This window comes from Gallinula chloropus (assembly GCF_964237585.1).
Source record: "Gallinula chloropus genome assembly, chromosome: 26".
Taxonomy (NCBI): domain Eukaryota; kingdom Metazoa; phylum Chordata; class Aves; order Gruiformes; family Rallidae; genus Gallinula; species Gallinula chloropus.
Window position 1 is genome coordinate 2,925,629 of NC_140111.1, and position 12,487 is coordinate 2,938,115.

Consider the following 12,487-nt stretch of genomic DNA (forward strand, 5'->3'; position numbering starts at 1 on the left):
ACTGTCTCTCCTTGTGCGAGCCGCAGGGCAGCGCCGCGCCGCTTCGCCTGCCTCCTGCTTGGTGATCTGTCCAGCAGACGTAACAGCCTTGGTGGCTGGAGAGGCTGCTGGGGACGTGTGCCAGGGCCGGCTGTGGTGCCTGCCCATGGGCTTTGGGCTCTGTCACACGTCCACGTGAGCAGCCAGCGGGCTCCAGATGAAGGAGCTGGATTGATGGCGCAGGATTAGCTCGGCTGCGATTTCCCCGCGGAGCAGGGAGGTTGTAGGAAATGTGTCCTGGGTCTCAGTCGCAGGCTTTGTGTGGGGTGGGGATCCTGGTGATTTGGGGCCAGGGAGGGGTCGTGTTGGTTGCCCCACGTGGTTGGGAGAACCCAGCAACCCTTTTGAGTCAGCTGTGAGAGAACGGCCCCAGCCCGTGCTGGGGCACTAGCACAACTATCCCGGGGCACAGGGCACTAGCATGCTGCCCCAGGGCCCTGTTTCTCCTGGCTTTCCCCTCCAGTCCCTGACCGCTTCCTCCCTCCCCACAGGCATGAGTGACCAGGTTTGCCCCCAGCACTGAGCCGTCGGAGCCTCCGGGAACCAGGCCAGGATGCCGATCCCTCCTCCCCCGCCGCCACCACCGGGCCCCCCGCCCCCTCCCACCTTCAGTCAGGTAGGGGTGTTCTCGCTGCCGGGGGGGTGGCTGGCTGTGGGGGTGAGGGTGGGCTGTCTCCACGTGGTACTACTTGCCAGGGACCCTGTGATGTTGTGGGACCCATAAGAACCTCAGGTGAGCTGTGGGCTGTGCCTCAGTTTCCCTCACTGCAGAGTCTGTACATGGAAAGGGCTGCACATGGCTGCTCGTCCTGTGCCTTCTGCTCCACAATGGCTCAGAGGGGGGGGATGGGATGCAGGGGGTCTTGTGTGAGGCTGCAGCTGAGCTGCAGCTTGGGTCAAGGTAAGACAGGGTCTCGACATCACCCTGTATATCAGCAGCGTAACCTGGGGCAGCCCCTCGGTTCCCTCTGAAGGGGAGAAGGCTGTTTGTCTTAGGTGGGGGTGCCTTTGGGCTTGAGGGTGGCATTGAGCTCTGTCTGCTCTGGGAACTGGGTGGGGGGGGCACATGCTCCTGCCAACCTGCTGCTTGTCTGCAGGCGAATACGGAGCCGCCGAAACTGAGCCGGGAGGAGCAGCGGGGCCGTGGGGCCCTTCTGCAGGACATCTGCAAGGGGACCAAGCTCAAGAAGGTCACCCAAATCAATGACCGGAGCGCACCCATCCTGGAGAGTGAGTACCCGCCTGACCCTCTGTCCTGCCCCGAGTGCTCCTGTGCCCTTCAGGGTGGCTCCTGGGCTCTCACCTGTCTGGTTTTCAGTGGCTCCTCGTTGGAGGAGCGGGTGATACCAGGCTTAACCTCTCTGCCTCTCTCCTTCCAGAGCCCAAAGGCGGTGGTGGCGGCAGCTACGGCTCCAGCTCAGCCGCGCTCCAGCCGAAGGGCGGCCTCTTCCCAGGTGGTGTGCCCAAGCTCCGGCCCGTGGGAGCCAAGGACAGCTCAGGTAACGGCTGGCTGACTGCAGTTTGCAGGAGGGGTCCCTGGGGGCTGGGGATCTTGCTTTGTTTCCCCGGGCTTTTCAGCTGGTTAGAAGCAGAGGGCACCCCAAATCAGCACCCTGTGTGTGGCCGCAGTTGGGCCGCGTTCTCTCTGTGCCGCAGCATCGCACGCCCTCCTCACAGGGCCTGGTGCTCAGTGCGGTGCTGAACGCTTCTTCCTGCTGCTTTCTGTGGGGGGAACAGCGGCAGTGAGAGTGGAGCCGCGTGTGGCTGAGCGCGGTGCCAGCTCCCTGCCGGTGCCAGACAGCGTTCCCCGCGGTCTGGCCCTCCACAGCCGAGCGGGCAGCCTGCCCTGCGCTCAGCGCGGGGTTGAGCCGTGCCGCACGCCGCTCTCTGCCTCCCAGCCTGGGCTGTGCCTGGCCACTCACACCGACTCCCAGCTCAGGCCATGCCTGGCCACTCACCCCGGTTTCCCTCCCACAGACAGCTCCAGTAAGCAAACGCTGCAAGTCCCCGGCTCCAGAGCAGCCGCCCCCAGGCCCCCAGTGCCAGCCAGCAACAGCCGCCCCCAAGACGATGCTGACAACAGCCGGGCATCACCCCCCGAGCTGCCGCGCACGCAGAGGCCGTCCCTGCCAGACCTGTCCCGGCCCAACACCGCCGGCAGCACCGGCATGAAGCACAGCTCGTCTGCCCCGCCACCCCCGCCGCCGGGACGCCGTACGGCCGCGCCTCCCGCCCCCCCTCCGGCGCACGGTGCCAAGGTGTCTTCCTACAACCGGGAGAAGCCCCTGCCGCCCACCCCAGGACAGCGACTGCCCGTGAACAGGGATGGACCCCCTGCCCCGCCCCCCATCAAGCCCCCTCCCTCCCCAGTCAGTATCCGAACAGGGTCAGGGGCGCAGGGCCAGTCCCTCGCCCCCCCGCCGCCCCCTTACCGGCAACCCCCCGGTGTCCCCAACGGCCCTTCCAGCCCCATCAATGAGTCTGCCCCGGAGCTGCCTCAGAGACACAACTCCTTGCACAGGAAGACGCCGGGTCCCTTGCGGGGTCTGGCGCCGCCGCCGCCTGCTTCAGCCTCCCCATCTCTCCAGAGCAGTCGTCCCCCTCCGCCGGCCAGAGACCCCCCGAGCCGGGGAGCAGGTAAGAACCATTTGCTCCACCGGGCCTGGGCTGCAGCCTGCTGCCCGTGGGGGTGTGGGGGCTGGGAACAGCCGGCACCGGGGCGCAGTGATGCTTCTCCGTGTGGCGGTCAGCAGAGGTTGAGCCGGGAGCAGTGGCTGGACTGTCACATCCCATACACATCCCGGGGCCTCTCGGTCCAGCTCCTCTCACGCCTGATGTTAGCGCTGGGTTGTGGCTCCTGCCCTGGAGCTTGGTGTGTCCTCCTGGGTTGGGAGGCGAGCGCAGGGCCGAGCGGGACCTGGGCACACGCTGCAGCTGCTCCCAAATGTCACCGGGGTGGTGACAGAAAGCTGTGGCAGAGCAGGGAGAAGCCTTTCCCTCGGCGCTGCAGCTGGACACGCAAGCGTGTCCCTGCTGCTGGGAGCGGTGACGGCTTCGTTCCAGTGCCGCTCCCCCCCTCCTGCCCCCACGTGTGCTCCTGGGCTCCGCGTCCAAACCGCAGCTCCCACCTGGTCCCTGGCCAAGCCACTCTGTCCTTCCGGCCCTGCCAGGATCCCTCCTCGGAGTTACGGCTGGCGATCCGCTCTCTGAGTCTGTGTGTAATTAGCCTAATGAGGAGCACGAACTGCCACTGCACACCAGTGGGAGCTGGGCAGGCATGAAGTGGGTCGGAGGGGCTGTATGTCCCCCTGCCACCACTGTGGCTTTGGGCAGCATCTTTACCCCCCTCAAACCTTTGTGTGTGCGGGTTCGCAGCTGCTCCTCGCATCCCCTCATTTGCAGAGTGACTTGGGGGAGGCCAGAGCAGCCCCACCGACCCATGGAGCAGGGAATGGGCTGGCCAGAGGAAGGCAGATGTTGGGAGTGAGCAGGAAATCCCTCTGGGCTCGTAGGAGCATCCCCGGGCCAGCCGAGCTGGCCGCTGGCGTGGGCTGGCCGGGCGGCCGGCTTGGAACGCTACCTCAGAGGCCGTCCTTGGCGCCGGTGCCGGAGGGAGGGTTTGCCCTGGGGATGCCGCTCCTTGGCAGGCTGCTCTGGACCACGCCGGTGCTGACCCAGCTCTCCTTGCAGCTCCACCGCCGCCTCCGCCCATGCTGCGAAATGGGGGGCGTGATGCCCCCCCACCTCCCCCTCCCTACAGACTGCACGGCTCTGCCGAGCCCCCGAGCCGAGGGAAGCCGCCGCCGCCGCCCACCAGGACGCCGGCCGGGCCTCCGCCGCCACCCCCGCCGGTGCGGAACGGGCACCGGGACTCCATCTCCACCGTCAGAGCGTTCCTGGGTGAGGCTGGGGCTGGGGGAGCCCTCGGGCTTGAGCCGTGCTCTCCCTCCCCCCAAGCTGCGCTGCCTCACCCGCCTGCTTTCCCCCTTCTCTGCAGATGACTTTGAATCCAAGTATTCCTTTCATCCCATCGAAGACTTTCCAGCTCCGGAGGAATATAAATACTTCCAGAGAATCTACCCCAGCAAAACAAACAGAGGTAAGAGAGGAGGAGGAGGGGGAGGAGGAAGAAGAGGAGGGGTCCTGTGGCCCAGCTGCCCCCCCGCGCTCTCGAGGGTGGCGGGAGGTGACAGCGGGGCAGCTCTGGAGCTGCTCCAGGCTCTGACCCTTGTCCTCCCTGGGGCAGTGGCATCGCCTGGGGCCTGCCCATGCTCCCTGGCGTGCCTGAGGGCTCCAGCCTGAGGATCTGGGCCATTTGGGTGTCCCCTCCTGCCCCCTCTCACTCTGCCTGCTGACAGTCGCCGCAGGGCTGGTTCTGCCTGGCTGCGGGCACAGAGCCATCACGGAAGGGCCCCAGCAGCCAGCCCCATGGCACGAACTGCCCGTGGGCAGGGGCTTGGGGGGTGAAGGAGACCTGGGGTGAGCTAGGGGGGTGAAGGAGCCCAGGGGTTGGCTAAATCATGGGGCCCCGAGCGGCAGCACTGGGCCCCGGTGCTGCTGGCACAGCGCAAAGTGCCCTTGCTGCACCGCTGCTGCGCCTCAGCCCTGCGGCTGCTGGAGGAGACTCCGGGGAGCTCGGGACGCTGGGTTATTTTTAGAGCGATGAATGTTTAATGTGGGTTTGAGAAGCCCGGAGCTTTCCGTGCCGGAGTCGCAAATCCCAGGCTCCCCATCTCTGCGGGGATGTGGCGGGGTGGGAAAAGGGGGGGGGGGGGAGCTGGTGTGGGGGCGCAGAGGAGGGAGAGCTGAGGTGCAGGGTCCCGCTCTGCGGAGTGCGGTGACACCAATCCTGCCCTGGTGCTGGGGGCTGGAAAGGAACCCATCTGCTGTGTGCTGGTGGCACTGGGCACGCTGCAGTGTCTGTCTCCCTCCAGGTTCTGGCCTCATTGGGCTTCCTTGTCTTGCAGCTACTCGTGGGGCCCCCCCTCTGCCCCCCATCCCCAGGTGAAAGCGGGTTGCGCAGGCGGATGGTTCCTGAGCAGACACACGGACCTTCCCCTTCCTCAGACCGACCCCCCCGCCTTCCAGCCCCCCCAGATCCTGCATGAGAATCTCCCCACGTCTTCAGCTTCCACGGCTGCACCAGGATGAGCAGACCCCCCAGCCCGGCTCTCTGCCAGCCCACCCTCATCTATGCAGCTCCCCGGGGGTGCGGTGCCTGTGCAGGCACCCCCCCCACACACCCCCCTGGCGCCTTTCCTCCTCGCTCCGTGTGGATCTCGGGCTGGGAACCGCGTGTCCAGCCGCAACCTGGGAGGACTTGGGGTGGGCACCAAGCCACGGGCGTGCGGTTGGTGGGACCAGGGGACACCCAGCGCCCAATTCCCTGGGGCAGGGGCTGAGGGGGGGGGTTCGGAGAGGAGCTGGGTGGGGGGGCAGGGGCCAGATACGCCATTCTGGCTGCACCAGGGCTGGAAGTGGTGGGGGACAGGGCCAGGCCGGCAGCGCCTCGTTACCCCAGTGTGGCTGATTGCTTTTTTGCACAGGAGGCAGTGGAGGAGCAGCCAGGGGCGGGGGGGGGGAGAGTGGGGACCATACAGGGGGACCCTGGCAGTGGGGGGGGGCCCTCCCTCTCCGCTGGGTTTTGGTGGGGCGCGGAGGCAGCCCGGGTTTTAACGCTAAATCACCAAACTAGAGCATTTTAACCAGAAAACACTAATTCTCCATGGGCAGAGCTGGGGGTGCCGTTAGCCTGGGGGGGTCATTTCTGTTCCTAACGGGGTGGGGGGTACGGGGCGGGGAGGCTGTGGCACCCCCTGATGTTTTGCCTTATGCACTCCCCTGTCCAACTGGGTACCGGCGTGGGCTGGATGTGAACTGTAGCTACCGCTCTGTACAAGCTTGTACTGCCCAAGGATGGGGGGCTCATGGTGGGCATCCCCCTCCCACACCCACTCTTACCCGGGTGGGGGCTGGTTTGGGATTCGGTTTGGGGGTTTTGGGGGTCTTTTGGGTTTTTTTTTATGATGGGAACTTTCCTGGTGTAGGCTGGAGGGACAGGGTGTGGGGTGAAGGCTGTAGATGGTGGGGGGGGGTCTCTGGAGGATTGTGCCCCCTCCCTCCTGCCCCAGCACTGCTGTTCGGTTCAGATACCGGTATCTAAAGGTTCTGCCCGGCGCTGGCTGCCCCTCCCCGGGTGAGGGGCTCTGTGGGGCGCCGGGTCCAGCCCCGGAGCTTGAAACGCATTTAAATAAAGTCATTAAGTGATGTGTCGCTGTGAGGGCACTTTGAGGGGGGGGAGGGGAGGGATGCTGGGGGGGGGCTCCCTGCCCCACCCTCAGGGCCCCCTCCCCTCTCTGAGGGAGGTGATGGCTCCAGGGGCTGAGGGCCGCAGGGCTCTCCCTGCCCTGAGGTTGGTAATGGGAGGAATGGGGGGGGATTTGGGGTGCTGAGGGATGGGATTTGGGTGCCGAGGGGTGGGATGGGGGTGCTGGGGGGGTGGGATTTGGGGTGTTGGGGGTGGCATGGGGCTGCTGGGGGTAGTTTGGGGCGCTGGGTACTGGGGGAACCGGCTGCGGTGCTCGGGGGTGGAGTTGTGGGGTGTTTGGGGTAGGACTGGGGTGCAGGGGTTGGGGGGGGAGGGGCAGTTTGGGGCGCTGGGGGCGGGGCCGGGACCCTCTGGGCTTCCGCCTCTTGTGGCGCCCCCCCTCCCAGCAGCCCGCGCGCGCCCCCCGCCTATTGGCTGTCGGGCAGGTGGCCCCTCCTCCCGTTGCGGGGCTTGGCGCGGGATCTCGCCATTGGCGGAGAGGGAGGAAAGCGCAGCCAATGGTGCGGCGGGGGCGGGGCCTGGCCGGCCTGGTGGCGGGAAGTGCGGGGCTGGGGCTGAGTTGGCGCGAGAAGGTCGGTGCGGCAGCGCGCGGGGGGTGGGGGGCGGGGCTGGGGGGTTTGGGGGGGTCGTGGGGGGCTACAGGGGGGTGGCGGGGTTAGGGTTGGGGGGTGGCTTGTAGGGAGAGGGGCAGCGGGAACCGGGCTGGGGGGGGGGGAGGCAGGGGGAGAGCGCTTTGGGGGGGCCGGGGCGCGCGGAAGGTGCGGGGCTGGGGGGGTCCCCCCACTGACCGCTGTTCCCCCCTCCCCCTAGACCGGCCGCCCCCCGCCATGGCCAGCAGCAGCAGCCCGCAGCGCCAGCCCACCATCGACTTCCCCCGCCGGAGGAGCGCCCGCCGCCTCGCCGCCCCCCCGGCCAAGACCCCCGCCGACCCCACGGCCCTGCGGCTCTCCCCCCTCCCCAGGGTCTCGGGCCCCGCGGCCCCTACAACACGCTCAGCCTCGGCCGAAGTGCAGCCCTTGAGCCCCCGTAAGCGCCTGGGTGAGCCGCTTCCCCCCCCCTACCGCTCCCCGGGAAAGGTGTTGGGGGAGTTCTCGTTCTCAAACAGCTGCGGGGAGCTGGGGCGGGGGGGCAGGGCCGCGAAGCCCCCCCCCAGGCAGGGCCACGCCGCGTTAGGAGCCGCCTCTCCCTCCCGCACACGGTGAGGGGCTCCCGCACCCCGGGCTCAGGCCCGCACACTGACGCTCCTATCCCGCAGGCGACGACAACCTCTGCAACGTCCCCCGCGCCCTGCCCTGCTCCCCAGCCAAGCGCAGCAAGGAGAACCAAGGCCGGCGGCTGCTCTTCGAGGACCCCCAGGCCTCCCCCGAGAAGCCCGGCAGCCCTGAGAAGCCCGGCAGCCCAGGGCCGGCCCCGCGGCGCCGGGGGCAGGAGACCCCCCGGAGCTCAGGGCAGCCCCCTCGCACCCGGCTCTTCCGGCAGGAAGGTGAGTGGGGATGGGGAGTGGGATGGGGATGGGGTCTTGTGGGTTGTGCAGCCCCCGCCCTGAGCCCTGTGTGTCCCCCCCCACCCCGCTGCAGGTTCCTGCTACCAGCAGGCGAAGCGGGTGCTGCACGTGGCCATGCCCGACCGGCTCCACGGCAGGGAGAGGGAGATGGGCATCATCCAGCAGTTCCTGCGGGACCACGTCTGCAGGCGCCAGCCCGGCAGCCTCTACATCTCCGGACCCCCTGGGACAGGGAAAACAGCCTGTCTGAGCCGCGTCCTGCACGACTGTGAGGTGTGTGGGGGGGTCTGGCCTCAGCACTGCCGGGGCGGATTGGGAAGGAGGAGGGGGATGTGCTGGCGAGAGGACCAGGAGGGCAGCAGGCTGGGGGGAGGCAGTGGGTGTTCAGCAGTGTAATGGTCCCATCCCCGGCAGGATGAACTCTCTGGGAGCAAAACCATCCTCCTGAACTGCATGTCGCTGCGCAGCCCCCAGCGCGTCTTCCCTGCCCTGGCACAGCAGCTGGGCCTCCCCGAAACCACTGGCCGGGAGGATGTGCGGAGGCTGGAGAAGCAGCTGACAGCCAAGGGGCCCATGGTGTGAGTTTCCTTCTGGGAGGGGGGAAGGGAGGGACACAGGATCATCTGTTGACACCCTGAGTGTATCCAGCCCGGAGATGTGGCCCCAGCAGTGGCTGGTCCTGCTCTGATGCCGTGAATAGGCTGTGGGGGGTGGCATGGGGCAAGTCCCCCCACATCCCCGGGGCTGACCTGGGCTCCCCCCCACTGCAGGCTGCTGGTGCTGGATGAGCTGGACCAGCTGGAGAGCAAAGGGCAGGATGTGCTCTACACCCTCTTCGAGTGGCCGCGGCTGCCCGGCTCCAGGCTCGTCCTCGTGGGTGAGTGTGTGGCAGCATGGCACTGCCCACCCTGGGCCCTCCCTGTGTGCTGGGGAGGGGTCAGATGAGGGTTTGGACTTGGCATCCCCCCCACTGCTCCCTCCTTGAGCACGGCCTCATCCCTCCCCCATTCACCCCTCTGTGCTACAGGCTTGGCCAACGCTCTGGACCTGACAGACCGCAGCCTGCCCCGGCTCAGCACCCGCTCAGACAGCGGCCCCCACCTGCTGCACTTCGCGCCCTACACCAGGGATCAGCTCAGCACCATCCTGCGGGAGCGGCTGGGGCAGGTGGGGACACAGGGGAGACACACACACACATATCCCCGTGGTGGTGGTGGGGTGTCCCACCTGTGTGGGCAGCAGCGCTGACGGTGTGTGGTGCCTTGGCAGGTGGCTGGTGACCCCATCCTGGATGCTGCTGCGCTCCAGTTCTGTGCCCGAAAGGTCTCTGCGGTCTCCGGTGATGCTCGCAAGGCCCTGGACATCTGCAGGTCAGCGCCTGCCCCAAACCACAGCGGTGCTGGGGCCAGCGTGGCCCCCACCAGCCCCACGCGGCTGCCCCGTGCCAGGGGTCTCAGGGCTGTCTCTCCCCAGGCGTGCCGTGGAGGTGGTGGAGCTGGAGGTGCGGAGCCAGACGCTGCTCAAGCCACTGCCCGGTGGTGAGTCGCTGCTGCTGTCAGGCTAAAGCCAAAATGGGTTGGGGGGCAAGGGGGACACATCTAGGCTGACCTTGCTGGGGGGTCCAGGCCCCCTTCCTGAGGTCCCCTGCAGCCCTGTCTGTCTGTCCCACAGGTGACTCCCCAGCATCCCCTGTCCCCAAACGTGTGGGGCTCCTGCACATCTCCCGTGTCATCTCGGAGGTGTTTGGGGACCGGCTGGCAGCGGGGGGCCGGGGGTCCCTGGACACCTTCCCGCTGCAGCAGAAGGTGCTGCTCTGCTCCCTGCTGCTGCTCACCCGGCGCCTGCGCACCCAGGAAGTGACGCTGGGGAAGGTGAGTGGCGGTTGGGACCCTCGGGGCTGGAGCAAGGGGAGTGGGTGGGTGTCCCCAGGGTGCCCCTCAGGCACCGTGCTGTGTGTAATCCCCACCCTGCCCTCCCCCAGCTCCACGACACCTACAGCCAGGTCTGCCGGCAGCAGCAGCTCCCAGCCGTGGATCAGGCTGAGTGTTTGTCCCTCATCACCCTCCTGGACTCCCAGGGCATCCTGGAGCTGAAGAAGGCCAAGGAGGCCCGGCTGGCCAAGGTACCGCGGGGCTGGGGGTGCGGGGCTGGCGGGCAGCGTTGGGCAGGGTGGTGCTGAGCGGTGCTGAGCCGCTCTCCTCTCCCCCTCAGGTCTCCCTGAAGATGGAGGTGGCAGCGGCGGAGCGGGCGCTGCAGGACATGGCACTGGTGGGCAGCATCCTGGCACAGGGGCTGCGTTAACCCCTCCCCAGGGCCCCTCCCCAGGGCCCCTCGGTCCGGGTCAGGCAGCTCTTGTCCTGAATGGGATTTTGGGGTGCGCGGGGTTTGGCCGGAGCCGGGAAGCGCCTCGGCTGCTGTTCCAGGGCTGTGCTGGGTCCTGGCTCTGCGGTGCCTTTTGTGGTTTGATGTGTTTTATGCTGTTTTATTTTATTGGGGAGGGGGGAGGGGGGTGGAGGCAAGGGTAGGGGGGCTGGCACCTGCCAAAGCCCCTTTGTAACACTGATGGTGGGTGCCCCTGGCCCTGCTCCCCCCAGCATGGGGGATCCCAGGGGTCCCAGTGCTGCTTCTGCTCTGAGCCACTGATGAGTTTTACCCCACTGTTCATAGACCCCCCCCCAGTCCCCTTCATCCAGCCCCCGCTGCAGGAAGGGGGGTCCCAGTGTGCGGGGTCCTAGTGTGCTGAGCCCCAGGCCCTGCCTGGCCAGAGTGAGGGGCTGGGGGGGAATGACACACACACCACTGGCCCCTTTATCTCCTGGCATTAATAAAGTTGTGGTTCAGCGCTGGCTTCTGCCTCCACCCTCCTCTTCCCTCCCTGCTCCAGGGCACAGGGGGCCTGGCCCTGTCCCCCCCAGCTCTTCTCCTGGGCTGCAGCCCCACCACCAGCTCCCCCCCCAGCTCCTGGCCCCGCTCCTCTGCTTCTGTTAAATAATAGAAGCTTTGACCCAATTCTGCAGCTTCCCCGGGCGGGGGGTTGGGGGGCCCCTGGAGGGAGGGGGTGGGGCTTGGGGTGCCTTGTGTCCGGCTGTCAAAGGCCTTCCCTCCCACCCCAGGACCCCCAACTGCCCCCATAGCACCTCCCAGCTGGGGCCCTGCTGTGCCTCAGTTTCTCCCAGCCCCACGGCTTGCAGGCTCCCTGTGGGGTGCAGGACAGGGGTGTGTCCTCACATTGGGTATCCTGATGTGCCCCCATCTCCCCTCCCCCACCTACCATGGGGACCCTGGGGATGGGCATTGGCCCCCACCAGCCCCCAGTGTGGCTCAGCTGGCCGCTGCCACCGGGATATTTATAGCCAGCGCTGCCATGTCTCCCACATGTGTGGCCGTGGAGGGGGGGGGTGGCAGGTTCAGGCCGGGCTGTGCCTGCTCTGCTGCACACCCTGACCCCACGCCAGGCTGGGGGGGGGGCTCCTGTCCCTGCCCCACGTCCCACCACGGGGTTGAGTGGGTACCCATGGCCCTGCTGCTCATCATGGGGCTGAGCAGGGCCCGGCATCCTCCCCTGGGCACGGGGCTCCCCGCTCTCCCCCCGCGCATCCTGCCCCGTGCCAGCCCCACGGCGTGACGCAGCCCCACGCCACACGGTGACGGGGGGCGGAAGGAAGAGTCTGGCAGCGCCTGGCAGCGTGTGTGACCGCAGTGACGCGGCGGTGACGCGGGCGGGCTCTGTGGTGGTGGCCCTGCTCCCCATTGCAGTGTGGGGGCCCCCACCTTCCTCCCCCACCCAGTCCCGGCTACTCCAGCCCCTGACCACCCCCCCATGTCCCCCATGCTGTGGGCAGGGTGGGGGGCAGCGTCCCAGCGAGGCTGGGGCTCCATGGAGTGGCCATACTGGTGGGCAGGGGGACAGCGAGGCGGTTGGGGGGTTGCGGTGTGGCAACGGGGCTCCCCTGGCTGTGCCAGCCCGCGGGGGGCCTGTGGCTGCACCGGCCCCGGCTCCGCTCTGCCGCAGTGGATGAAAAATCGATGGCGCAGCCGGATTCAGGCGCGCGGGTGCCGGAGCTCCCGCCGGAGCCGTTCATCACCGGCCGTGAGGGGCCAGCGGCGGCATGACGGTGGCTCCAGGACACCGCGCCGGCTGCGGACACCCTGGAACACCCCATGACACCCCGCGATGCCCCGGCCTGGCACTGCAGTTGGCATCTGGGGGTAGCAGCGGTGCTGGAGGCCGAGGTGCTGGTGTGGCTGGGCCCCCCCCCACCCTGTGCCGGCACACGCGTGTGCCCACGTCCCCTCGCGCCGGCCACACACGTGCTGTGCCCACGGGGCCGGGTGGCGCCCGGCCGCGCCACGACCGCCAGCCGTCGGGTGTGCGTGTCCAGCCGCGCGCCCGCCTGTGCGGTGGGGGCCCGGTGTCCCCTCGGCGGTGTCCCCGTCGCCCGTCTCCCTGTCCTCCTGTGCCCTCTCCTTACATAAGCGGCCACGTGGCGGGCACGGCCCCCTCCCGCCGCGCGTCACGGCCGGCACCCAGATTCCATCTGACAGCCCCTTTCCGCTCCGCTGCCTCCCTGCCGGGCACCGGGGTGCGGGGCAGGACCCCGCGCGACCCCGCTGCG

The 12,487-nt window shown here is 68.1% G+C and overlaps 2 protein-coding genes across 2 annotated transcripts; both read left to right on the forward strand.

The window, feature by feature from the left end:
* Positions 1 to 592: 592 nt before the first annotated feature.
* On the forward strand, positions 593 to 5,371 carry WIPF2 (WAS/WASL interacting protein family member 2; the record flags this gene model as incomplete). The annotated part of the gene is made up of 7 exons (XM_084275582.1): positions 593 to 655; positions 1,137 to 1,269; positions 1,419 to 1,538; positions 2,017 to 2,676; positions 3,730 to 3,939; positions 4,037 to 4,138; positions 5,007 to 5,371. 7 exons carry the CDS (start codon positions 593 to 595, stop codon positions 5,045 to 5,047), a joined length of 1,329 nt encoding a protein of 442 aa, XP_084131708.1. The 3' UTR covers positions 5,048 to 5,371.
* Positions 5,372 to 7,194: 1,823 nt separating this feature from the next.
* Positions 7,195 to 10,172, forward strand: CDC6 (cell division cycle 6; the record flags this gene model as incomplete). Its single annotated transcript, XM_084275366.1, has 11 exons — positions 7,195 to 7,405; positions 7,623 to 7,850; positions 7,945 to 8,144; positions 8,286 to 8,449; positions 8,642 to 8,748; positions 8,899 to 9,038; positions 9,141 to 9,241; positions 9,345 to 9,409; positions 9,522 to 9,742; positions 9,853 to 9,993; positions 10,083 to 10,172. The coding sequence occupies 11 exons, from the start codon at positions 7,195 to 7,197 to the stop codon at positions 10,170 to 10,172; spliced, it is 1,668 nt and encodes a 555-aa protein (XP_084131492.1).
* Positions 10,173 to 12,487: the final 2,315 nt, after the last annotated feature.